This window comes from Ammospiza nelsoni, chromosome Z (genome assembly GCF_027579445.1).
Source record: "Ammospiza nelsoni isolate bAmmNel1 chromosome Z, bAmmNel1.pri, whole genome shotgun sequence".
NCBI classification, from domain to species: Eukaryota; Metazoa; Chordata; class Aves; order Passeriformes; family Passerellidae; genus Ammospiza; species Ammospiza nelsoni.
In genome coordinates, this window is record NC_080669.1 from 62,342,642 (window position 1) to 62,367,521 (window position 24,880).

General features: G+C 37.0%; 1 protein-coding gene across 1 annotated transcript in view; it reads left to right on the forward strand.

Moving 5' to 3' along the window:
- Positions 1-24,880, forward strand: part of EFNA5 (ephrin A5) — a 202,299-nt gene that overhangs the window by 160,130 nt on the left and 17,289 nt on the right. The window contains exon 2 of the mRNA XM_059492821.1: positions 6,947-7,239. Coding sequence (XP_059348804.1) covers positions 6,947-7,239 — 293 coding nt within the window. The remainder of the gene's footprint in view (positions 1-6,946; positions 7,240-24,880) is intronic.

The window sequence follows — 24,880 nt, forward strand, 5'->3', positions numbered from 1 at the left end:
TAAAAACCTGAATGCTAGGTTAGACAGTTTTGTTTCATGTTTTTTCCCATTTTCTAGTCCCTATAGTAAATCAGTTGTTTATCTCTATTAAATAGGCAGCATGAAGTACCAGGTACAATGGTAGCTGATGAGAACCCTGTTCTTTAACAAAAAAAACCCCTAGCCTTACATCAGGAAGGCACAATGTCTCTCTTGTACTGGTGGCCGGTAAAGAGGGGGTAAAGGCAGGAGATTCTGCAGGGGGACAAGCCACATAAACCTGATACTTTTTCTCGTGAAGTTCATCTTAATGCAGCTTCTTTCTTTCTGATTTTTGCTTTTGAACACACCCAGGTAATGTGGAAAATCTCCCAGATGGGAGGAACATAGCAAGAATAAAAGGGGAAGGTTGATCTCCCCCAGATGTCTGTGAAGTGAAATGCAGAGAGATCACCTGCCTCTTTTAAGAAATGTGATAGATGCTCACAGCCGGTTGTGAAACAGTGATCTGAAGTCTGATGAACCCTTTCAAGAGCGGGAGCCTGATTCTCCTCAGCTGTGTAATTATGATGGAAGGGAGCCAGACGAAGGCAGAGACCAGGGCGCAACCTTTTGAGAGTCTTGTTCCGGCAGAGTGGGTGGGAGAGAAGAAGGAAGGGTACAAATAATAAGTTTCTCTGCCTGATTGATAATGAACTAGTAATAAGTGGCCTTATTATAGTAATAAATTTCCCATGGAAGCCTGATGATTGCAGAGAAGCTTTAGCCGAGTGCATGTGACCACATCTTATTTTGATCAGCTGTAGCACAGCAAAGCTGTGTAATTATCATAATCTAACAATTAGCCTGGCATCCTTTCTCAGTATTTAATTACTCCAATAAATGCTAATTGAATAGAGGACTTAATGACAAGAGAATAAGTTTCTTTCTGCATTGTGTATTTAGCTTGCAGTCTTTTCTAGGAATAATTTTGAAAACTGTTTTATTGAACAGTAGCCTTGATTTTGTGTCCTACATAGTGTTTTTTCATGGTGTCTTGAACTTGTTTTAACTTGTGAAATGGTAACCTGAGGACTGAAAGGTCATGGACTGCTTCTTTATATTAGAGGGTTTTTTTGTTTGCTTGCTCAGGGTAGCAATATCCTGCTAGAGATCTAAAATGTCAATGGCTTGCTACTGTTAGCAAACATTTCTCTTAGCATCTGGAAAATGTTGAATTTTCTTTTGGTTTGAATAGACTAAAATTAAAATAGCTCTTTGATTGCTTCCTTGTTTGTGCATCAGAATCGTTGTTGATGTCAGCAGAGCTATGGGAACAGAGTTTATGAAATGTTGTGACAAAAGCCAGTAAAAAGAGCAGAAATGCATTAAAGAAGTTATTTTTCCATAGCACAGAAATAGCATCTTTAAAATTATCTGCAGTAAAATGGTACATGTAATCCCACAACCCCTCAGATAATTAACAACCACAAGATTTCCCCCTTCACACTTAAAGCTGTTAAGTTGGTTGAAATGAGGGGGCTTGAAGAGTGTAAAAGAATAACAAGGCATAAATTATGCTGCTATGTTCCAGTCACAGCATGCGAGGAGAGCTTGGAATAGTCCTAATGCACTACACTTTCCATCTAAACACAGACAAAAGCTATGGGCAAGCTCAGTGCCATGGAACGGTGAATCAAGACATTCTGAGAGCAACTAAAATGTTGTCCTTTTAAATGATGTTAACATTTTCCAGCAAATGTTTGGGTTTTGGTATTGTGTGTACAAATAACTACCAATACTCATCTCTGTTAATAATCATTTAAGCAAATAGTTTCATAACCAGTTGATAAAAAATTTTCAATCTGTTTCTATATTTTTCCAGTTCACATTCTTCCTGTGCATAGAGTATTTGTAAGTGGTGTTTCTGTAGTCTAATAACATTAAACTTACTGGAGATTCAGCCTTCGTTTGGACACCCATAGAATCTTCTCACTTGGCTTGCTTTTTTCATGGTATTTTTACGAATGGCCTTCTCTCTGGAACCTCACTGTCTCCATTAAATTTAATTAAAAAGTGGCTTAGCCTCCATGAAAGTAAAAAAGAAGGAGTTGAGTGACTAGCATTTGTAGCAGTATGTGCGTGCTGCTCACAGAAATCTTTTTTCCTTAGGAAATGGAACAAGTAGTGTTTTGCTGTGCTGTTCTGAATAATTGTGGGTAACTGTAGTTTGTATTTACACCAAGAATAAATCAGTTGGGTGAATTTTGTTGATGTTGTTTTACATTTCAGGTTATCATGCGAGAAAAAGGTGACAGGGGCAAGGCATTTGACAGTGGCAGTGTCCTCTGTATGTTGGTGTTAACAGGCTGTGTAGGCTCCAGGTGTCAGAATAGGGATCATTTGAATCTGATCATTTCCAATACCCGACTGAAGACCAGAATTTCATAATTTATTGTCAGAGCAGTTATTTGGAGTATTTTCTGGTTCACAGTGAAGCCTTGCTTCATACATTTGACAGAACAGATTCTGAATAAAGAAAGGTTGACACAGTAAAAGGCAAATTTTCCACTACACTTATCTTGAAGTAGAGCATCTGGTGTGTCAATTTTACAGGAAGAGCAATAGAATATAACTAATAGGATTTGTAGTGGAAGTAACGAGCAGAGCTATTGGAATTTTTTATCTGTCTAAATGAACAATTAGTGTTATTTGTGCTGTTCTTAAACTGGATTTTTGTAGTGTTTATTCAAAGAAAGAAAGAAAGAGAGAAAGCAAACAAAATTGTTATTGTGTTTTAAATATCTGTTTCAATAAATTGTAACTTTTCTCCAATGATCAGCAAAGACATTAAGTTCAAGATGAGTCACTTAGGCTTCAGAACTTAAAATTATGAAGAGAAGCATGCACACAGACCATGTGCTTTCCCTTTGTAAATTGATAAACAGAATACAGGAGGCAGAATACTACTTATTTACAAAATGTTTTGCTAGTTTTATTTTTCTGTGGTTAACATAACCATGAAGTTTTCTTTCTGCATCCTGAATACCTGGATATTTCATGAGTGGCACTTTAGCACAGAAATATTCCTGTAACAGGCTTTGCTGGAAGCAGTGTTCAAGTTTTGTGTAGGAAGCTGATGTTTGTTGGTTATGGAAATATTTAGGTGTAGAAACTACTTAACTATCTGTCTCTCTCTTCAAGATGGCTTTTATAATGCTACTGCCTAATAGCTGGCTTTATAGTATGCAACTTCCAAGACACTGTTTGAATGTCACCTGACAAAAACCAAACGTTAACTATGTTTGAGGAATAGCAGTGTTTTGCTGTGTGTAAGCTGGAGTGCATGGAGACAAATGACATTATTTGCAAAAAGGTGTGTCAATTCGGTCAGATTTTTGGAGAAGCCTTTTTGGTTGGTTTCTTCCACAACACCATGCTCTGTTTTGCAAAATCTAGATACAGTGGGTTTCTTCCTATATTAAAGTTCCTGTAAACCACATGGTTCCAAAAGGTGTGGGAGGCTGGGTGAGGACCTGCGAGAACAGGATGAAGACCTAACTGGGAAAAGAGAAAGTATAGCAGTAACATAATAGCAAGTTTTCTGTTTGGAATGGGACTGGAAAAAGGTACAGGACATCTGCTATTCTTGTCATATCTGCAAATGTCTGTTAAGGGACTCCATCTTCCCTTTAGGTGTTTCACTCCTCAGTGTATGTAGATGGGTAAATGTTGATCAGTCTTTTATTTGAAATGGAACTTCTGTTTCACTGTAATATCTGGCATTACACTATTAATAAGAGGTTTTCAGCCTCTTGTGTGTAAATTTGAGTGTTTTCCACTCAAATGGGGTGTTAAATTCTTGGAAGTGTGTTTGTGAAGTGTTTTCTTTAATAGCTTTGAGGACTAAGCTGATGAATTTTTTTGTGAGTTACTCATGGCCATCCCTTCATTTTCTGTTCTGATTAGAAGACTTTACCATTTCTCTTTGTGGAGGTAAATACAACATGCTGCTTGTAGCTCGAGAAAGAGGAATGGTCTCAGTTCACTCTTACAGAAAAGTTGGAGATGTTGTAGTCTCTTTGGAAACATAAAATTAGTTCTACATCTCTTTACATGCCTGCTGAGTTTTTGATTACTGACTTCTTTAGGATATTGCAAGACAGGAAATAAATGCCTGCTCTCTGATTCATAGTTGGTTAATAACCTGGAGTAAAGAGACTTCACTCAGAGCTGCTTGATAAAATACCTTGGTATGTATTTTCCCTGGAGGAGGTTCACTCCCGTGCCAACAACATTGGATTGAGCCCAGTTTAGATTGCTTAAAATATTCACAATCTCCTTCACTTTCTCCACTTGTGAATGTAAACACTACCTACTTATGGTGGATGACTGACTAAAGAAATTGTTGTGAGATCAGGGGAACGGGAGGAAAAGACACTGGGATGAAAAGGACTTGGTTGTGTGCTTCATCCTCAGATCTGCTTTGCAGGGAGCACTTCAGAGTCTGGGGTGTGCTGGAATGAATGGAGACCCTCAACTGTTTAAACACTTAGGAAAAAAGAAAGAAGATGGAATCTACTAAAATACCAGTGATCAAAGAGGATGGTTACATTGTGGTTTTGTTTATTTTGCAAGAATACAGAGGGAAACTTTGCCAAAAGGGAGACAGATGAGGTTTGATTTTGCTTTTTTTGCATCATCTCACTGGTGCAGATTACAAGTTTGATTTCACTGCTAAATTGGAATTAAGGTGTGATCACACATTTATGTCACATTGTATGTCTCCTTGTTCTTATAATCCTCATTATCATGGGCTGTGCAGTTGGATTCTTCCCTTCAAATTCAGCTATTTACAGTACAGACACTGTCTGGGAAGTGTCTCTCCAGACTCTGCTTTTGGTTAAAGGAGAGAATTAGCTGCTTCTGGAAGTGTGATCCATCTCATTACAATGTACTAAAGACACTGGATGAATTGAACATCAGAACAACAGAAGTTCCTATTGCTCTCCATTGACTTTTAAAATAATGTGGAAAAGCAGTTCACATAAGGTTATTTGTGTTGTAAAAGTCTAATGGTAGAGAGGGTCAGTGTGATCTTGAATGTATTACATAACTATAAATCTGGAAGCATATAGTTTGTGTTACAGAACTGTAATTGGGCATTATGGTGAAGGCAGGCTGATAAAAGAGGTAACCTTGAGAAAACGAAATAGTTTATCACTTACATGGTAAAACAGACAAACAAGAATTCTGTCCGCACACAAACACACTTGTATATAAGTATGTATCAATTTTTACTTGCTAAAACTGTAATTGAAAAAATAGAGATATTCTTGCCTGAATGTGTCTTTTCTAGTTGTATCTTACACTCTTCTTCATTACCAGTAAGAAAAGCATACTGTTAACTGATTCAGAGAACAGATGTCAATTTGAACACAATACATTTTTGCAAAAGTGTTAAGACATTATCTGTTCAGGTGACAGGTTTTGGAAGCACTGGGGTACAAAAATATGTATCTTTACCAACAGTTTTGCTAAATGTAAATTCTCCTGGAAGAACTGTGGTTCTAAAAGGCTTTTCCATGTTATAGAGTGGAACTGTGATGCTGTGCACTGGCTGAAATTATACAGATCTATCATGCCTTGATGTGTATTCAGTTTTTCCCCTTTAAAAAGCTATTTTATTGAAGTTAAATTATTGTAGGGATATGAAAAGGTGTAGTTTGCTCTGAATTTATCCTTGGAGGGCCAGCAAATCATTGCTTTTTCTCTGAAATTAGATAGAAGGATCCAGATGGCAGATTTCAAGCCCATCAGGTGTTTAAAATATGCCCCTCAGCTAAAAAGAAGTATTATAGTTAAATCTGTCATGGCCTTTTTATTGCTCTGTGGTACACTTGACAACTGCTGCTGTGAAAGAGAGAAGCTACAAGTAGCCCAGTCAGCCTGAAGTGGAGTAGGTCAGTGGTTGGTTTCTTTAGCTGCCCCAGGGAGTTTAATGAATGCACAGACCTGGTTTATGGAATTGTTAAATCTATCATGGTTTAAGCTCCCATGAAGGCAGGGACTTTGCCCCCATACTTCCTACATACATAGGAGGCATTAGAAAAGTAACATAAGTAAAACATGCAGGGGAGAAACAAGGAAATCCTCCCTGCCCCCAACAAACAAGAATCCCACATCTCTAAGGAGTCGTCAGTAATAATAACAGCAATAATAAAATGCATCTGGGCTGGTGCCTTGCACTGCATTTCTCAGCTGGCACTCATTCAGATCTGTCACATTAGGCTGAGTGCTGATAGTTTGTATCCCAGAATCCTTTTATCTGAACAGAGCAATATCTTCAATGTGTACTTTTGGCAAAGGGGAAGCACTGCTTTTCAAATCTCTTTAAAAACAATGGAGACTTTTCTTTGCATCTTGACAAGCTATTGCTTATTATGACGAAAAAGTAACCTATTTGTGTTCTTGCAGTAACTATAAGTACTTGCAGTCAAATCAGCTTTCAGTACAGGAGTGATTACTGAGTGATGCAGAGAAAAGGATATGTTTGGGTTATTTATTTGCATGCATATGCAGATGTTTATATAGACACTGATTTGGGAAGGCTGGTACAGTTTTGGCTTTTTTGCTGCTTCATTTTTCTTTCTTCAATTAAAAAAAACACCAGCCAAATAAGACAGACACTTTCTTTGTTTATTTTTCAATAAACCCTAGAAAGATAGCCTATAACTGGGTGGGTAATGGCAACAGACTTATTTTGTAAGAGCAAAACCTTTATCCAAAAGGTTGTATGATCATATATAAGCATAATAAGTCTCTGATAGCTCTGGTGAATTGTAAGGGTCATTTTTGAGAGTGAATGTGCATGGCTGGGGTGAAATGAAGTGCTGTTAGTGATGCACTTTCATATGAGAATGTCACCCTACAACAAGGTCATCGTGAGATAACTGTGCTTATGTTTGAACTCTTCCTGTGATTTCAGATTCCAGCGAGGCGACTACCACATCGATGTCTGCATCAACGACTACCTGGATGTGTTCTGCCCTCACTATGAAGACTCAGTGCCGGAAGATAAGACCGAACGCTATGTTCTGTACATGGTGAACTTTGATGGCTACAGCTCCTGTGATCACACTTCCAAAGGGTTCAAGAGGTGGGAGTGTAATCGGCCGCATTCCCCAAATGGACCATTGAAGTTCTCGGAAAAGTTCCAGCTCTTCACGCCCTTCTCACTGGGATTTGAGTTCAGGCCAGGCCGGGAGTATTTCTACATCTGTGAGTATGGAGAGGTTTGCCGATGATGCACAGCAGGTATAAGAAAGACAGCTATTTTTTCACCTATACTCTGTGAAAATACAGAGGGGAAAATGGTATATAACAAAAATGCCTTATAGTGAGCACAGGCTTAAACTATCCCCAGATACATTAGCTAGGAATCTAGCTAGTGACAATGACATTAAATCATAGCTTCTTTTCTCTCATGAAATAGCATGGCAGCCTGTTCACTGAACTACAGCTGACTTTTAAAGCAAAATGCACTATTACATTTATTTCTGCATTCTGAGAGGCAAGAAGGGGAGGATATAAATTGTCCCCAAATATGAAGAAAAATAATTAATCCTTTCTTTGTGGAATACCTCAATTTCCTTACTTACTTTGATGAAATACTGTTGTCTCTGTCATATTTATCACCCAAGGAAAGTGAGGTCTGTGTAGTTCTTAAGTCATACTATGCTGCTGGTGTCAGTAGCCCAATGGTATTTAAAACTGTAATTTCTCAGGCCAAATAATCCTAGTATTTAGCCAAGTGGCTTCTTTCTTCTACCTTCCTTTCCCCTACATCTTTTTCATGGGTGAGCTGTTTCTGTCAGCATGGCAATAGGAGTGCTCTGATAGCAGGAGGCAAGCAGGTGAGGAGATCTGCATCAGGACTGCTCCAGGCACAAGATGCAGGAGACATCACATGGGTCTAAGGAAGTGAAAACACCAGTAGGTTAAAACCCAGTGGGTTAGGCAAACTGATTCCCTGACTCCACTGTGCAAGCCATGTAATTTCAACTATCTTGTGTCTTTAATACTCCCAACAAAGATCTTATTTAATCAACTTATTTTTGTACCTGTAGCTTTCACTCCTAACAGGTTTTTACTGCTCCAGCTTTATTTTTTTTTTCCTGTTTTAGTTTTAGACAACTGAGTTGAAAGCTTTACATAGACTGCAGATCCCAGTAAATATTGCTTCCATATGTGTAGCTGGTCTTTCTACTGTGGAACAGCCATTCCACCTCAGTTCACCAGAGAAACTGAGTGTGTATGATCCCTGTTTTCAGCCTCATTTCTTCAACATTGAGATTTTTGTTTTCCCTTCCATAATCTACAGGGAAATAACAGTCTTAGTGGATAGTTTCTTATTAATTTCTTTTTCTTCCAGCAAGTAAAAACCTCTAGTGAGTAGTGCCTTTTCATCAGAAAAGCTGTGCCTTGTTCTTGTGCTGAAACACAATAATAAAAATAATACTAAGAATAATATTTAAAATAATGTAATTTAAAACTGAGGTTTGAGATGAAAAATAGTATAAAGGTATCAGAGTTAAGTAGATAATGTTCAGTAATAAGCAAATCTTGTGTAGGTCCAGTCCTATTTGTGTCACTTCAGCCAGAGTACTGTGTAATTCAAAATTCTGATGTCAGGCTCCCTTGGAATTGTGCAATTTTTTTTGTGGAGTTTTGTTTTGTTTTGTTTTGTTAGTTTTTTAAAATTCAGTTCCAGAGCATCATCAATCAAATAAACAGGAACAGTTAAGCTAAGGAATGCAGTCTGTAATCACAAGGTGCAATAAAGTGTAGCACTGGAATGGTGTCATTAGCTGCAAGCCTGAAAACTGCCATAGTTTTCTAAATTTTTTAAAAATAAAAAAAGATAAATGTTTAATAAAGATGAAAACCAAAGATGAAAGTGAAGAAAAAAAAAAAGGAAATCTCAGCTTGAGCTGTCTGATAGTGTCAATGTGAGAACATACAAAATCCATTGAACTCTCAAGCAAGATACTATAACTTAAACATACCCAGGTTGCTTATGCCTGGTTTTCCTCATTTGCGCTCAAATTCAATGTCACTAAAAATCATATAACTTTCATTAAAATCTATAAGCCCCCGTCAAGGGCTCCCTCCAAAATAATTGTTCTGAAGAGCTTTAAAATTTGAAGAGCTTTATGATATTCAACTGCATTCATATGCAATTTTTTTTTAATGAAAGGTAAAATAGCAAAAAATTAGCAATGAGATGAAAAATACTAGTTTAAGATAAGCTTAGCTGAAATTGAATTTTTGATTGTGTTTTAGCAACACAAAAACACTTTTCCTTCTTTTCTGTAGCTTAAGTATTTTTTTTCCTTCACCCTTTGCTTTGCTGAGGGAATTAACAAGGGTATTCACATTGCAGAAGTTTCAGAGAAGCACTGTACAATAAGTTAACTATAATATGCCGACCTTCTCAGGGCATACTTGTCCATCCTGTAATGTTTTTCTCTTAGTCTGTGCTGAAAAAAGAAGATGGTGAAATGTTGTTGCTTATTTCCTCATCAAAATTGTAAGCAGGTGCTAGTTCAGGCTCTTTGTTACCTTTCTGCATCTGCATGTTAAAGAAATTAGTGCTTTGCCATGAAAGGTGTCCCTTGCGTAGTAGATCTGAAGCCTTTGCCCTCTCTGAAGGAGAGAGAAAACTGACTATATAGGATCAGTCTGGCATGTTCTCTTAAAGGGTTACAAAATATGCTGTGTAGTGTAGACCTCTGAAAAGACAGAAATATGAAGTGGCTGGTTAGCTTTATTACTGTCTGGTGTTCTGTCAAAAATATTCACAGTTTACCTTTTAAGGACATGGCTTGCTTCTCTTGCTTCCATTATTTTCAGAAAATGAAATAATTTGTGAACAATCACTGTCTTTTTGTCTGAACTGTTTATTTGGAAAATACCACCATTCTTTGTTATGCCATTGCCTTTATATATTGCTCAGATGAACTTGGATCTCCATTCTTTGCATGTTCATTCTAGGATAATGCAAGGAAAAAAATCTTACCTATCTTATATCAAATTTACATTGAGCAAGTGAATTCAACATTACAGTCATGCAATCAAAAGTACTGATTGAGTTTGCTTTTGAAAGAAGAAAAGGTTATTAAATATTTACAGAGAAATTAACTTTTATTTAGTTAGGGTGTGCACATTGTGGGGCTGGGAAAAGCAAATAATAGATCATGACCTGAAGTCTCAATTTTTACTTAGTTCTTATCAGGTGCTCATCTCAGGTTTGTGTACGCCAGCCTATGAACAAACAAAATAGTATTACTACTGAAACAGAAGCAAATGAAATGTGGAGAAAGCAGAAACAAAATAGTGTCATGACATTGATTTTAATGTCCTTTGGAAGTTTCAGTATTCAGATTAAGTACTGTGAAGTACTGTGTAAGGTGAGATGAGCTCAAAAGCTAGGGAGAGAAAAAATCCTAACTTGTAGAATGTTACATAGTTGTATGTTCAAAAATGATAATATCATTTTCATTATTTTAACTTAATTGCAGATAAGTTGGTAATGTGTTAAGTAAAAGTGACAATTTGGCAAGTATACATCAGGGCTGTTGAAATAAAAAGGAGGATGTGTCTAGAGACAGGCTGGTACAGATTTCTGCAGAATCTTGACCTAAGTTTCCAAACCAAGCCGTTTTGTTGATTTCAGCTAGAGCTTAAAAGTGTTCTTTTCTTGAAAGCACCAGTGTAGTATCAAAAGTTTTACTAATGTGAGGGTGTGGTACATGCTTTTTTCTGAGTCATCAGTCCAGTTATTACAGAGAAGAATTCAGTAATTTGTACTTATCTATGGGTAAAATATCTATGGTGTTTTTATCATATCCTCAAAGATTTTATGTATATTGTTTATTTTTTAATTTCATCACTGTGAATATTTTCATTTATATACACTTATACCTTTTTTCTAGAGGTATAGGTTTTTTCTAGAATGACAAGGTAGGTTTGCTCTTATTCTCAGTTCTCTAGCTTCTTTTCTGTTCTCCACAAGATTCTGACAATTTTTGCTAACAGTAAGCAGGCTTTACTTTTTATATATCTAGACATAACTTGTGTTTTTTTCCCTCCATTCTTCTTGAGAAGGGAGCCCCTTTCATCTTTTAAAAATCCTTATGAAAAGTTTAAAACCTGTGATTTATTTGTATATTTTTTTTTGCTGCTGTTTCTTTCTAGTTATATCTCTTGCATGTGTCTTAGTTTATTTCAAAATGCTTATGCTGTTTCTTTGTCTCCCCTTTAATGTGTCACTATCACTGTGCCTTTGTTAGCACCATTTATTTGCATGAAGCTTCTGATTGTCAATTGAGAAAGCTTTGGTGAAATTGTATTGCTTGTGATCACATCAGGATAGTGTCCTTTTACTATTAATTTCATAATAGTTAAAAATAATATTTTTAAATAGTTCATGTGTTAATGGGTAAATTAAGAAGCAGCTTGTAAAATTGTTCTTTCAGTTGTGCGTATGCTTCTTAATAACATATAACCATCCCATACTCCTTTTTCTCATAGAATATATTCTCAAGAGACCTGATGTTACCTGTTCCCTTTATATTTTTTGTGTTTGGGTTTATTCTGCATTACCCTTTTTTCTCTGACTTAATTCCTTCTTTTCCTGAAATTTCTGATTCTGAGGGTTTTTATTCAAATGATATTCCATCCTGACAGTCTTAGCTGCTCCCTCTCTAGGAAAGTGTGTGATTTGCACTATTTCTAATGCAAAAATTGTGTCTTCTGTTAGCTGGTTCCACCTCTGTTTCTGGGTCCTCACACTGTTCCAAAAACCGTGAGACAGTCTTGAGTCCTGGAATCATTTTTCTCTAATAGCTGCCAGGTAGTTGGACAATCATTCTGCAGACATCTGGAGGCTCCTCTGATTATAAGGATTTTAAGGAAAGAACAGTAGTAGAAAAAAGTGTTTGAATACCTACATCTTCTACTTGTGTCTATTAATTAGGTTGTTAGCTTGTTATATTAGTAGGGTCTCTATCTGAGCTCTTGTTGAGCCAGCAGCAGTTCTTGATGACAATTAAGCTAAACTTGCTCACTTTACTCCCTTCTACTATGTTTTGTGAGTGGTTAAGAGTTTAGTGTTTGTTTGTGCTATTATTTTTCTTTCGTCTCTGCTACAATTCTCCATCAATTTTTCTTTATCCTATGCAATTCCACATTTTGTGATCAGGCTGATTTATGAGAGGGTTACGATCTTTTTATCTCAATATGTAAGCTTAATTCATATTGCCCTGTGCTTGTTCACTACTTTCCACCTGAAATGTTTGTGATAGAACCATACTGAAATTCTCTCTCCAAGTGTCTTAGCCACTGAATTGCTGGGGATGGGACAGGACTCAAAACTACCACTGCTTGCTGCTGCTGCTGGTCCTTTATGGATTTTTGATTTTTAATAAAGAATTGTTTGCACAATTTTGAAGTCCTAACTCACAGACTGTACATATCCCTCTGTAAATCAGCAGCTAGCATAGGAAGTGAAGTGTTCACTTTTCATGGAAATTAACACAGACCTGACAATATGAGGAAGATCCTGGAAGCTTCCAGACTGCCAGCTTTGATATTGTTCTTTCGGGATTGGATCCAGTATAGCAGGAATTAAGAAGGGTGACTTTGCAGAGGCAAGGTCGAATAGCCTGTGATACTATACAGGAGAAAACTACTGAGAAATCTTCACTGCAATAAATTGTAATAGTTCTATAACAGGTATTTTTCATGTGCTAAAAAAAAAAATTATATTAAACAGCTGCATACATCTCATTGCTCTTGCTCAAGCACCAGCTTAATATTAGTGAATATCAATGTTTTGCATGAGCAGGCATGACTCACTGTAAGATAGTTATTTGATTTAGGGATCTCCATGTTTGCTAGAGGTTTAGCTGGATGTAGTGGGAGCAAGAGCAGGAAGACTGTGAACTGTAATTTTGTCTTATCAGAAAATGTAAATGTGAGCCCCTCAAAAAAGCTACACTTCTTGTTTTTTTAATCATCCTGCTATAAACCTGGAGATCTTGCATTATCAAAGCCAGTTGCTGCATTCAGCACAGCAGTTTATGCTGCTGACTATAGGTCTGTTGGTAGGAGGTACTGTCTGGGGGCATAAGTACACTCTCAGATTTTGAGCCTGACTTACTTGAGGAAATTTCTGCTGGACAAGGAGATAATTTAAAGAAAATGATGAGACTTTTCATGTGCACCCTGAAGAGTGTGAGAATCAATCAAAGGTTACTATTGGCAGTTTGGCTAACAGTTTGGTTAGATTACTTACATTTTTAGAGGAAGTCAGTCAGTGCTTTTGTTGTCATAGCCCAGCTGGGGTAGCACAGTAATATTTAATTAGTATTGCTTTAGAAATTGTGGGCTTTTTTCTTTTTTTTTTTTTTTTAAATCATCCAGCACTTATAATATGTGGTTTCTTAATAAGCAGTCATCTTTTCACTGCGTAGTTGTATGAAAAAATCTTTCAGAAAACCTGACTGTAGGTGTTTTATGTCCTCTCATATCAATGACTTAAATGCTCTAAGAAGGTCTAGTTTGGATATTTTTCTGTCTTGAATCTGTAAATACTGGGATGCAAAATCAAAGATTTGACTTGGGACAAAGTTTAGCTTTAGAGAGCTGTAAGAGCTTTAGAGGAATGAATAGGGCAGGATGATGGTAAAGCTTGTCATACAATACTTAGCTTATAGCAGGAAAAATGAAGTCAGTTTATTTACTCATAGACTAAACTTCTATTAAAAATTGGTTTTAGTTGCAAAATGATTGATCTAAATAGCATATATTTTGCTTTGAAGGAGAAGATGGGATTTGTCTTCCAGCAAGTGAAAAAAGGCAGCCTGTCTTCAATTCAACAGGTGTTAGTTAATTCACAGTCTGCTGGTGATTACATTTCCTCATTGATTTTTAAAAACACAAAGATGACTTTTGGAACTCTTCTCTTTGGTTATCCTGGTTTGTACCAAAAACTGAAAAATGAAGGTTTACTAAAGAACATTATTGAAGGATGCTGAGGGAATCACAAACATTTTTAGCATGTTAATTGCACTTCTCTTTTAGATAAACATTGGTTATTGCCAGGTTCCCCATTAACCTTTCAGTCAAGACCCGATCAACATAAACGATGATTCTTCTTTAACAGCAGTGGGATCAGACATGCCAGTCTACTACAAATCCTGCTTTGATAGCTGGTTTACTAGAATCACTTGAGATGTTCTGAATTAAATCAAAGCAATTGAAAGGGTTTGATAAATGTGTACTTTAAAAAATATTTTTTGTGATAACATTAAACAGACAAGGAAGGTGACCTTTAAAGGGGATTCATGCTTAGCTTACTGTGTAGATTAAAGGACCGGTTTCTGCTAGAAAGCATCAAAAAAAGATTAAGTACTGGTCCTACTTGAAAGAAAGCAGAAATAATCACCAGTGTCTAATAGATTTTGACATTGGTTGTGTTCCTGGAATCCTCAAAGGAAACATTAAAAGCTGTTGAATAATTTGGGACTTGGGAGAGATCCATGTAAGAAAATGAAGAGAGAACCCATGGAAGCACTGGTCTCTATTGCCTGAGTTTTTCAAAGAGAATGAATGTCTTTCAGAAAGCAAGTTTAATAAAGAGGATTTGGATTCACTTGCTTAAAAATTGAAGTGCCATTAAGGTCCTGACAGCAACAGAAAAATAAGAGGGGAGGTTATACTCCCTTGCATCTCTGAATACTGTCTATAGCATATTTTATAAGGTCTTCACCCTCATGTGAAGATCAGTGACCTGTTACTTTCTACTGAAGTACCGATCTGGGTCTTTAGGAAGGGTAAAAGAGTGATGACAGAAAAGGGAATGAAGACTTTTCTTTTCTCTGCCTTTTTTTCTTTCTCATCTAAGCTGCTTGACAAAGGCCCGTTCATTTTGTAGAAATATAAAGTATATATTGACTGTTATCTGATCATGCAATCACAAGCATTAAAAATGTGTGTTAGACCTTGTATAAAAGGCTTTTAGGGAGCATTAGGAACTTGATGAATCTGTATGTGAGGCACCTGCCTTAAGACTAAATGTTTCCTACTGGTGACTGTACTTTTTTACATTTGTGATTCTTGTAAAAATCCCTTTTCAATTTTCTTAAAAGTAGGTGTTTAAATTTTTGTGTTCTCCTGGAACAGTACAATTGAATGAATTGCTCACAGCTCTTTAAATCCTTATGGACCATTCATCATTCCTTACTTTGAATCAGTTTTGATGTTCAGCAGCTACAACTTAACATCTCAGAGGTTGCTGCACTTGGTGGGTGAAACTTATTGCAGTGATACTTTCCTGGAATGTTAGGAGATTAATAAACTGAAGCACGTGGATTCTGTGGATGAAAGGATTCACAGAAGAGGAGAGTAATATTAATAATTATGTGAGGACTTGTAATTCTGTAGCAGTATTCTAATTTGATTTCTGAGCAAACTGAAACCTGTTTAATGAGCTGTTGTATTGGAAGTATGCATTTTGTAACATGGAGCAGATGCCAACAGAAATGAAAATAGCATAGCATGACATTTGGAATAACAGTGTTGTACTTCATTGCCTCCATGTCATCACCATGTTAAGCCTCTCTGTTCCTCAGACTAAATCACCAAGGCAGCAGTTTCTTGGGTGATACTGTATGTGTCATGTTACAAACTTGATTATATATGCATGCCTGCAACCACTAGACCAAAACTAAACTCCCTCAATGAAAAAATACTTCCACATGCTGAGCGATTGGCTGATGATCTTATTTTATAAGTTAATATGCAAAATTCAACTCCGTATTTTTTTAAATACTTGAATTTAAAACAAAGGAAATTTGTTTTTAATCTACCTAACCCTCTGATATTAGAGGAGTCTCTGAAAAAGGAAAACATTACAGAATTCTCAATAACTTTCTTGTTTCCAAGCAATGTGCCCTCTTCAGACAGGATGTCCAGGACTCTGGGCTCAAAATGGCACATGGAGTTAATACTTCTATCTCCAAGATCCTTGGCAAGTCAGTATAAATCATGTAGAATATTTTTTTTTCCAGATGAGTATTCAGAAGTACATGGAAATGCTTTGTTCTGAAAAATGACAGAAAAAAATTTCATCATTTCTAATGTTTTCACTTTCCCTCAGAAAAACAGTAGGTCATCCATATTATTGGCCAAATGAGATTTTTACTGCCTCTAAAATATCCCTGGTCTTCCTCTTACATCATGCATATTTAATAATTAAAGTATCAAGAAGTATAGCCAGCTAGATCCAGCGCTACTTTAGGGAATTAAGAATGGCTTGAAGGTGTATCAAAATCTCACTTGTATTATACCTCTATGCACAAATGTAACCAAGCTCCTTTTTATAGTTATGGGGAATAAAATGGCTGTTGCTGATCTTCTGGGGGTGAAATTATCTTAATTATTTTAAAGATAATCAGAATGGAGATATATTAATCAATTTGAAGAGCCCTGACAATTCAGTCATAGTGGTGTTCAAAATGCATTCAGGCAAAAATAAACCAGAACAGCTCAACTCACACACCTTATGACTCAAGAGCTGTAGGTGAGGATATTATGACGATATGATGTTGGATTTCTTTTCAAGTAGGTTTTTTTTTTTTTTTGCACATCTGCTTTTGGTAATACTGGGTCATCTTCCTTTATCTCAATACCTGTAGTTGCATCTGGACTGCTTCTAATATTTTGAGATTTTGCATAAGAGGTTCAGGTGTGAGGCACTGAAGACTACACTGTTATCCTACAGCACAGAGCCCTGTGTTGGGACTGAAGCCAGGATCTGTAACAGCAGCTGCATCAGGACTTGCTGTCTGTCTCAAAAGTAGTGCCTTTCTTGAGGATCTTCAGGACTGTGAAGGAATGCAGCCTGTCCTCTTGAAGAGGGCTTAATAACAACACCTCTTTCCTTCTGGCTAGTGATGCACAGATAAGTCATGAATTTTTTTTTTTTTGCCCCATTGGCATGAAGTTATTCATGCAGTTCCTGTTAATAATTAATAAAATTATTATTTTATTAGTAGTTCAATATAAGGAGGTAAATTATAATGCTACTGGCATTTGAAATTAATGACTCTGTAAGAATACATTTTAAACACATTTATTACAAGACAAAGATAGTTATTTTTGAACCAGTTGTCTGAAGCCTTAAAATATGGATATTATTTATTTTTCATGAGTGGCAGTGTGAAACCTCTCTTACATGGTTCTCACTTGAACAATGTGAGCAAGGCTGCCTCTGAGGAAGGAAGCATCTCCTTGGCAACTGTTTGGAGGTGTTCTGCGAAGTACCCACATTCCAGATCATATGCTTTGTTGCAGTGATGAGTTTCAAAATTAAATTAGGAGGAGCCTAGCAGTCTCTCATTGTGCCACTGAAAATTTCTGCCAACTAGGTACCAAAACCAACAGCTCCCTTGCAGTTTGTTTTAACAGACTTCCATATGAAATGTGCCACTTCCAGGTTATAGTGTTGGGTAGGTTTCACTGCTGGCTCTGTCTCCCTGGCCCAAGCAGAACAGTCAACCAGTATGTTTGGAAGTTATTGCCAGAGACAGGATTCTGTAGAGCTTGCACCTGCAGTAGCTTTGCTTAGAAACATACAACAGTGCAACAGCTTTTTTTTTTTGTTCACAGTCGCACTTGAAATATTCAGTGGCAGCTTAAGCAAAACTGTGTAAATTAGTCACTGTCACATTTAGGCATTAAAAGAGGAATTAGTAATTTATATTAATCACAAATGTTTCTCCAGGTTTTATTAACATTCTGGAGCTTGGCTGCCAGAATGATTTTTGGAAGACTTTTTTTTTTCTTCCAACTGTCACAGGGAACAAAACAGTTATTATGGGCATTTAGATAAAGATTAACGGTTTTGGCAATTTGTTTGAAGAAAATTGTATTTTACTATGCATTCTACTTCAATGTGGACTACAACTGCCACTATGATTTTGTCACCTTCTTGATAAAATTATACTGTGGAGACACAAGATGGTGTAATTCATTTTAAGAACAGAAACAGCCTAGTCAACAAAGCAGAATGAGGTTAACAAACAAACCAGGCCCACACTTCTTAATTGATTGGCAAGTCCAGATTCCAATAAGAGAAGTGAGAAGTCTGTCTACCTGTGATTTTAGCAGATTTTTGTTCATGCTTTCTTTGTTCTTTGCTTTTTTCCCTTAAGATAGCTTTACAAGTCCTATATGGATCTCCAAGAAAAAGTAGTACCAGTGACCCCTTTATATTCTGCAAGTAGTTCTCTGGAACACTGTAGGAGCAGCCCATGAACCTGGCCCAGGATAAGAAATTACTAGAATGATAAGAAAGAGGACAAAATTATTACTGTAGGATTTAACAGCAATGCAGGACGAACCACCAACGTGACCTGCAGACTTTCACGTGTTTCAGACAGACAAAATCAATTTCCTAGCATACTACTTTTTGACATTATCATATTCCAAGGTATTAAAAAAAAAGATGTATTATATTTTATTCTGTCATGGTATCTCCATATTTGCTTCCACTTTCTCATTTTAGCATTGTGTAAAATTGAGGAAATCAAAACATAAATGAAAAATATTTTGTTTGCCACAAAGGAGACAAACAAGGGTTGAAGGAGAAAAAACTTATTACAAGAGATTAGAAAATTAATTGGCTGGTAGTTCTGACAGTTCCCATTGCATGTCTAGGGATCTGGAGAAAAAAATGAACATTCTCAAACAGAACATTTCTTCCTTATTATTTCTTTCTTTTATGTAGAGACTCCTCTGAAGCATCATTAGGTTCCAATTATTTTCAGTGAAATATTTCACAAGAAAAGGGCATGATAAAATTGGTAGAGGTAGTGTTACTCCCCTGAGAACCTTCCTGTGACTAATAGTCAAATGTAATAGGGAATGCTTCTGTTCAACCTCAAACATAAAGAGATTTCTGCAGGGACAATTCTCATCTGTGGAGGTTTTTGAAATCTTGTGTCATGACATTAATGCCCCCTCTCTTTCCCAAAAATCAGTATGGGGCAGCTGATGAATACAGTATGTCTGAACACTTGATTATTTTCCTGGCTTAATATAAGCATAAAATCTATTACTAGATATTTTTCGTAAGGATGAGTGTTGTCATAGGGATACTGTTCTTCTAAAAAGAAGAAATATTTGGAACAATGTTTTCTTCTCGACTGACTAACCTTTTTTCCTATATTTACCATTAATTCAACATGTAGATGTATGTGTGTATGGATATAGATACATGTATGTATATATACCTTGTAAATTTATAAAATAATAATATGAAAGAGTCTCATATTATAGAACCAGAGAATCACAGAAAGGATAAGGTTGGAAGGGACCACAGTGATTCATCTGGTCTGACCTCGCTCTTCTATAGGGTCATCCCAGAGCACAGGGTGGAATCCAGTTGGTTCTTGAATATCTCTGGTGAAGGAGACTCCACAATTTCTCTGGGAGATATTGGTTATATCTCTAAAAAAAAATAAAAAAGTGGTAAAGTTGTAGCTGTTGTGATTATCAAAATGCTAATTTTCACAAACTAAGATGTTCTAATAAGGGCAAGATATTTGTTATATTAAGTGCCAGTGAAGATTATTATAGATTATTGTTCTCCTCTATGGGCTGATCTGGCCAGCTATTGTTTCTTGTCTTGTGGCTTAATCATAATCACTACACTTTTTCACAAAATTTAAAAAAATGAGATTAAAGATAAATTTAGCTCTAGTTTAAGTAGGAGACTGACAGTTCTTGGGGTAGAGCTGTGTCTGTCTTTAACTTTACTTCCTCTCTGTGCTTAGTTCCCTTTCTCTTCTTGGTAACAAATGTGGTAACCAATGTGCCTTAGGGAGAGACATTCCTGCTGAAATCTGTGCTGTTGAAGATAATAGCAGAAGGAGCCATTCTCTGCAAAATGTGATCAGCTTCCTTAAGGAAATATGTCAACTTCTAGAAAAGCTTGAAACCCAGATCTTTCGGATGCAAAATATAAAATGTTCATTTTACCTGGAGTTTTCCCAACTACCTATCATACCATACTATGTCTGCCTTCTTAATTGAAGGATAATTCACCAGTGGCTTTGCAGTTACCTTGTGTGGTCAGTGTCTGTGGTGATTTAGGAGTCCCAGACCTGTGAGCCAGTACCTGCTTGGAAATCCCAGCTGCTTGTTCTTATCAGAGGTAATAGCACTGCTTCTAACCAAATTATGGATTAATTTGAAAAGATGTAAGTTAAGAGTTAGCTTGGAGAAAACCCTTGTAAAGGGCTGCCTAGGGAAAATATTTCTTATTATGTTAATCTAGCTGAGAAGAGATATTTCTGCCTAGGACGTTTCCATTTTATACTATAGAATATTTTGAGTGAAATATAATCTTAATCCAAAATTAATATTTTGGTAAACCTCTGCTGCCTAATTAAAGTTGTGGGAAGAAAAGGAAGGGAAATTTTTTGAAGTATATTGACTAGGAGAATGAGAAACATGATGCTTTAGAAATATAAATTGTAATTAGTACTCTTAGTATTTGTGTGAATACAGCTGGATTTTCACGAAGTTGTATTCCTTTCCTCAGAGTGCTTGTGAACAGCATATATGTATATATCTGTAAAATAAAACAGCAGCAGAAAGTCTCATGGAATTGTCTTAGCTCTTAATCAAATGTATGTTAGGCCAAAAAAAGCAGACTCTGAAATTATACCTTTCTGTAAGGGAAGGAGGTACAAAAGATTAAAGAGTGGATTTTTTTAATTTTTTTTTCTGTGCTCTTTCATGAAGAAACATCTTTTTGCATTTCTAGGCATAAATTCTTACTCATAGGTTTACGTCAGATGGGAAAAGTAAATACATGTATGCAAAAAAACTTATTTTTATTCACTTTTACTAGACTTCAGAAAAAAAAGTTCTGACAACTGTGTATACAGATGTCTTGATATTCATGGTCTATTTTGACTTGAGCCACAGAAAATGACATTGGTTTTGGTGCATCTATATTTAAGTAGACTCCATCTAAGCTTTAGGACACTGATCTGAAATATACCTGAACACACAATGAAAAGAAAACAACAGCAACAAAATAAACCAGAGTAAAACAAACAAACAAAAAAAAGCCCAACCCAACAAAACCACCACCTAAATCCAGGGTAAATGCAGTTTCTGTGTCCTCTACTCCACTCTTTCTTGATCGCAGTCCAAAGTAGGTGAAATAAATAGTGTTCATTACAGGCCATATGTCTGAAGTGTTTAGCATTGCCAATTTGAGTCATAATTTTAGAAGTACTTAGCTGTCACTTAGGTATCTAAATAGTTGGCCTGATTTCTAAAATGCTTTGCACATGAAGCACAGAGTTGTTCTGAAAATGTGATGTCTGTTGTGGATAGTAAACATCCTGAAAGCTTTTCAGTAGGTTAATTTGAATTATATGTTTGTATTTTTACCAGTTTTTTGTGTTGTTTGTGTGTTTTAAGTGCAAATACAAATATTATCATCAACTTGAGCCCCATTTCAGATCTGCCATAATCAAGGACTAAGATTGTCTTGTATTGTTAGCTGTTCCTTCATTTCAACACAAAATGCTTCTCTTACCTTAGAAAAACAAGAAAGAGTCATTGTAGTTTTGATATGGATAGAAACTGACTTGAAAGCACAAGGTTTCTTTTAAGGAGAAAAAATCTTAAAACTGGGTTTTAAATATCAGTCTTTTCATAGTAAGGGTCTCTAGATAGGTAATACCTTAATTAGATGGAAATATTTAGATGGAGGGACCAGTAACAGAGGGAGCTGGAATACTGCCCTGCTCTCAGTCTTTTGCTCAAGAGGTGCAAAACCTCCACAGAGGTGGTGATAGCACGGCTTGTACCCTCTCCTGGTGTGGAGGTACCCCACTGCTTTAACAACAAGATTTTCTCTAGGTCTTCTGTTGTGAATTGTTCAGCAGAACCCTGAATTGACAGCAAGCTGATGGGATTTTTTTTTTTTTTTGTGAGGCTGAAGATGGATATTTTGTCAGCTCACATTTCTTAGGTGCAAAATTTTTTAAGAAAAGTAATTTAAAAACCCCACATTTTTTGTGAGCCACTAATGACCATGAGCTGTGGCACAGCCATATGAAACTCCTTCTCCCCCAAGCAAGTGCACACAATTTCTATAATTGGACCTGATTGAAACTTGTCTTTACAAGAAGCTTTCTTTGGATGGCCCACGTGTCACTGTTCACACTTGGGCTGAAAAATAGAGCTAATGAAGGAGTTTTCCAGCCCTTGGTGCATCTTTGGCACTTGCTTTCCCTGCTGTGCTGTGTAGTGCACTGGTGGCTTGTTGGCAACTTCATATTTCACACTGCAGGGAATTGAAATGACTGATCAGACAGGAGAAGAGTTTTATTTGCAGTAGCCTGTGTATCCCTAGACTCTGATTTGGCATAAAACATCTGCTTCATGATCTGTTTCAAGGCAAGTTCCCTCCTGCCAACAAAGGTTATGACTTCAGGCAAGCTGTGCCTTTGCTGGTGGGGGGGAGATTTGCCTGAAGATTTGATTTAGTCAGAATCAAAGCATTCTGCAACAGAAATCTTTATTTCAATTATTCTGAAAAAGCAGCCAAATGGTAAATGCATTAACATATTAACCTGTGAGTAAAGGAGGCCTCTGACTTTTGTTGTAAGGGATTTTATGAGAATGTGAACATGTCGCATGTGTGGCTAGCTTTTGTTATTGTTCTGATGGTAAGAGAAGTGTCAGATTCTCTATGTGTGCTTGCTTAATGAGCAGGGTCAGTGAGTAAATCTGTGCATATTTGTGCATGTTTTCAATTTGCAAAGTTAATTTTGATATTGATACAGTTTCTGTTAAAGCCTTAGGAAATAGGTCCTACACTAAGCAATATTTACAGATAAGTCGATGTATTAAATCTTTTCTTGTATTCATAGGGACCTAATTTCAGGGGGGTTTTGTCTCCTGCCAAAAAAGGTCAGTTTTTCAAAGAATGATACACGTTTATTTGTGGAAGTGTCATCTTGATCCACAGTTGCATATCTACAAAAAGAACCCATGTTATTATTTCTTGCAATAACTTAGATAGATTCAACCTTTATTAGAGTAAGTAGTCTATTGCTGTCTATGTACTTCGCTTCTATGTCATTGATGCACAATCTCTGCAACATATGGCTGGCTTTCCTCCTCAGAAAAAATCCTTTTCATAGCTTTAAAAAAATAGTAATTGAATATTTGCATATCTCCAAGGAGCCATGCCGGTTAAACACAGCATTCGTCTTCTACTGTTCTTAGGCTGCTTTTGGTTTCAAACTAAGAACTATTGCTTTTATGAAGCGCCTTTTTCTATAAAGTCAAAACCTCACAGCAGTGCACAGAAAGCCAGTGCTATAAAGGAACTAAGTAGAGTCTTTAATAGAGAGAGCTAGGTTGTAACTGTTTTTGTTCCTATGGAGCAGATAGATTTGGTTCCATCTGTTCCATATTCATAACAAAGGAGCTTACTTGCAGGAGGACTGACTTCCTGGGACTAGCATGGTAATGATCTTTTCACCGCAGATTGAAAGGATTTGAAAATGGTCACTTCAGCTCAGCAGAAAGCAGCTAGCACCCGTAGCACTTCAGACCTGCTGTTTTTCCTTTAGCTCAGTTTCAAGAGCTCTGATGACCAGGTGGAGACCAGGGCCAAGCAGCATTCCTTGGGGCTCAGTGTTGGAACTGGGGCTGTTTAACATCTTTGTCAGTGACACAGAGAGTGGGATCAGAGCACTCTCAGCAAGTTTGCAGATGACACCTGCAGCTGATGGTCTTGAGGGAAAGGATGCTGTCCAGAGGGACTTTGACAGGCCTAAAGTGGGCTTGTGCCAACTTCATGGGTTTCAGCAAGGCCAAGTGCAAGGTCCTGCATCTGTGTCAGAAAAATTCCAAGCACAAATACAGGCATGGATTTGAAAGCATCCCTGAGTAGAAGGGCTTGGTTGTGCTGGTTAATGAGAAGTTCAACATGGCCCAGCAATGTATGCTTGCAGCCCAAAAAACCAATTGTTTCCTGAGTTCAGCACAAGAAGCAGGGCCTGTAGGTTTAGGAAAGTGATTCTCCTCTTCTCCATGCTGGTAAGATCCCATGTAGAATACTCTATCCAGCTCTGGGACCTGCAGCATGAGAAGAATGTGTTGGAGTAATTCCAGAGGAGGCCACAAAAATGATCAAGGAGGCTGGAGCTCCTCAGCTTGAGAGAGAGCTGGAGTTGTTCAGCCTGGAGAAGGGTCAAGGGAGCCTTTACAGCAGCTTTCCAGTACCTAGTGAGAGCCTGTAGCAAAGGTGAAAGGGACTTTCTATGAGTGCATATAGTGCTAGCACAAGAGGAAACTGTTGTAAACTAAAGAGAGTAAGTTTAGATTAGATGTTAGGAGAAAACTATTTACCCAGAGAGATTTTACTGGAGAAACAAGTAGTGGATGCTCCATTGCTGGAGGTTGGATGGGGTTTTGAGCAGCCTGGTCAAGTAAGAGATATCCCTGCCCATGGAGGGGTGGTGCTGAGAGAGGAGCCAGATTATCTTTAAAGGGCCTTTCCAACCTAAAGCATTCTATGATTTTATGAAGATGCATGTTTTTTCTGAACAAAACAAATATGAGCTCTCCTCCTTTTGACATTCATTGTCCCCCACCCCCACCTCATCAGTCATTTCTACACCTGAGGAGTTCAGGATGTTTTGTCAAAAAAAGGTGTTACAAATACAGGATTAGTTTTTCTTAATTTGACCATAGTATTAAAGGCAGAAGTGAAAAATTATTTGCTGAGTTCTGTTTACTGAATTTTTTTCATGGC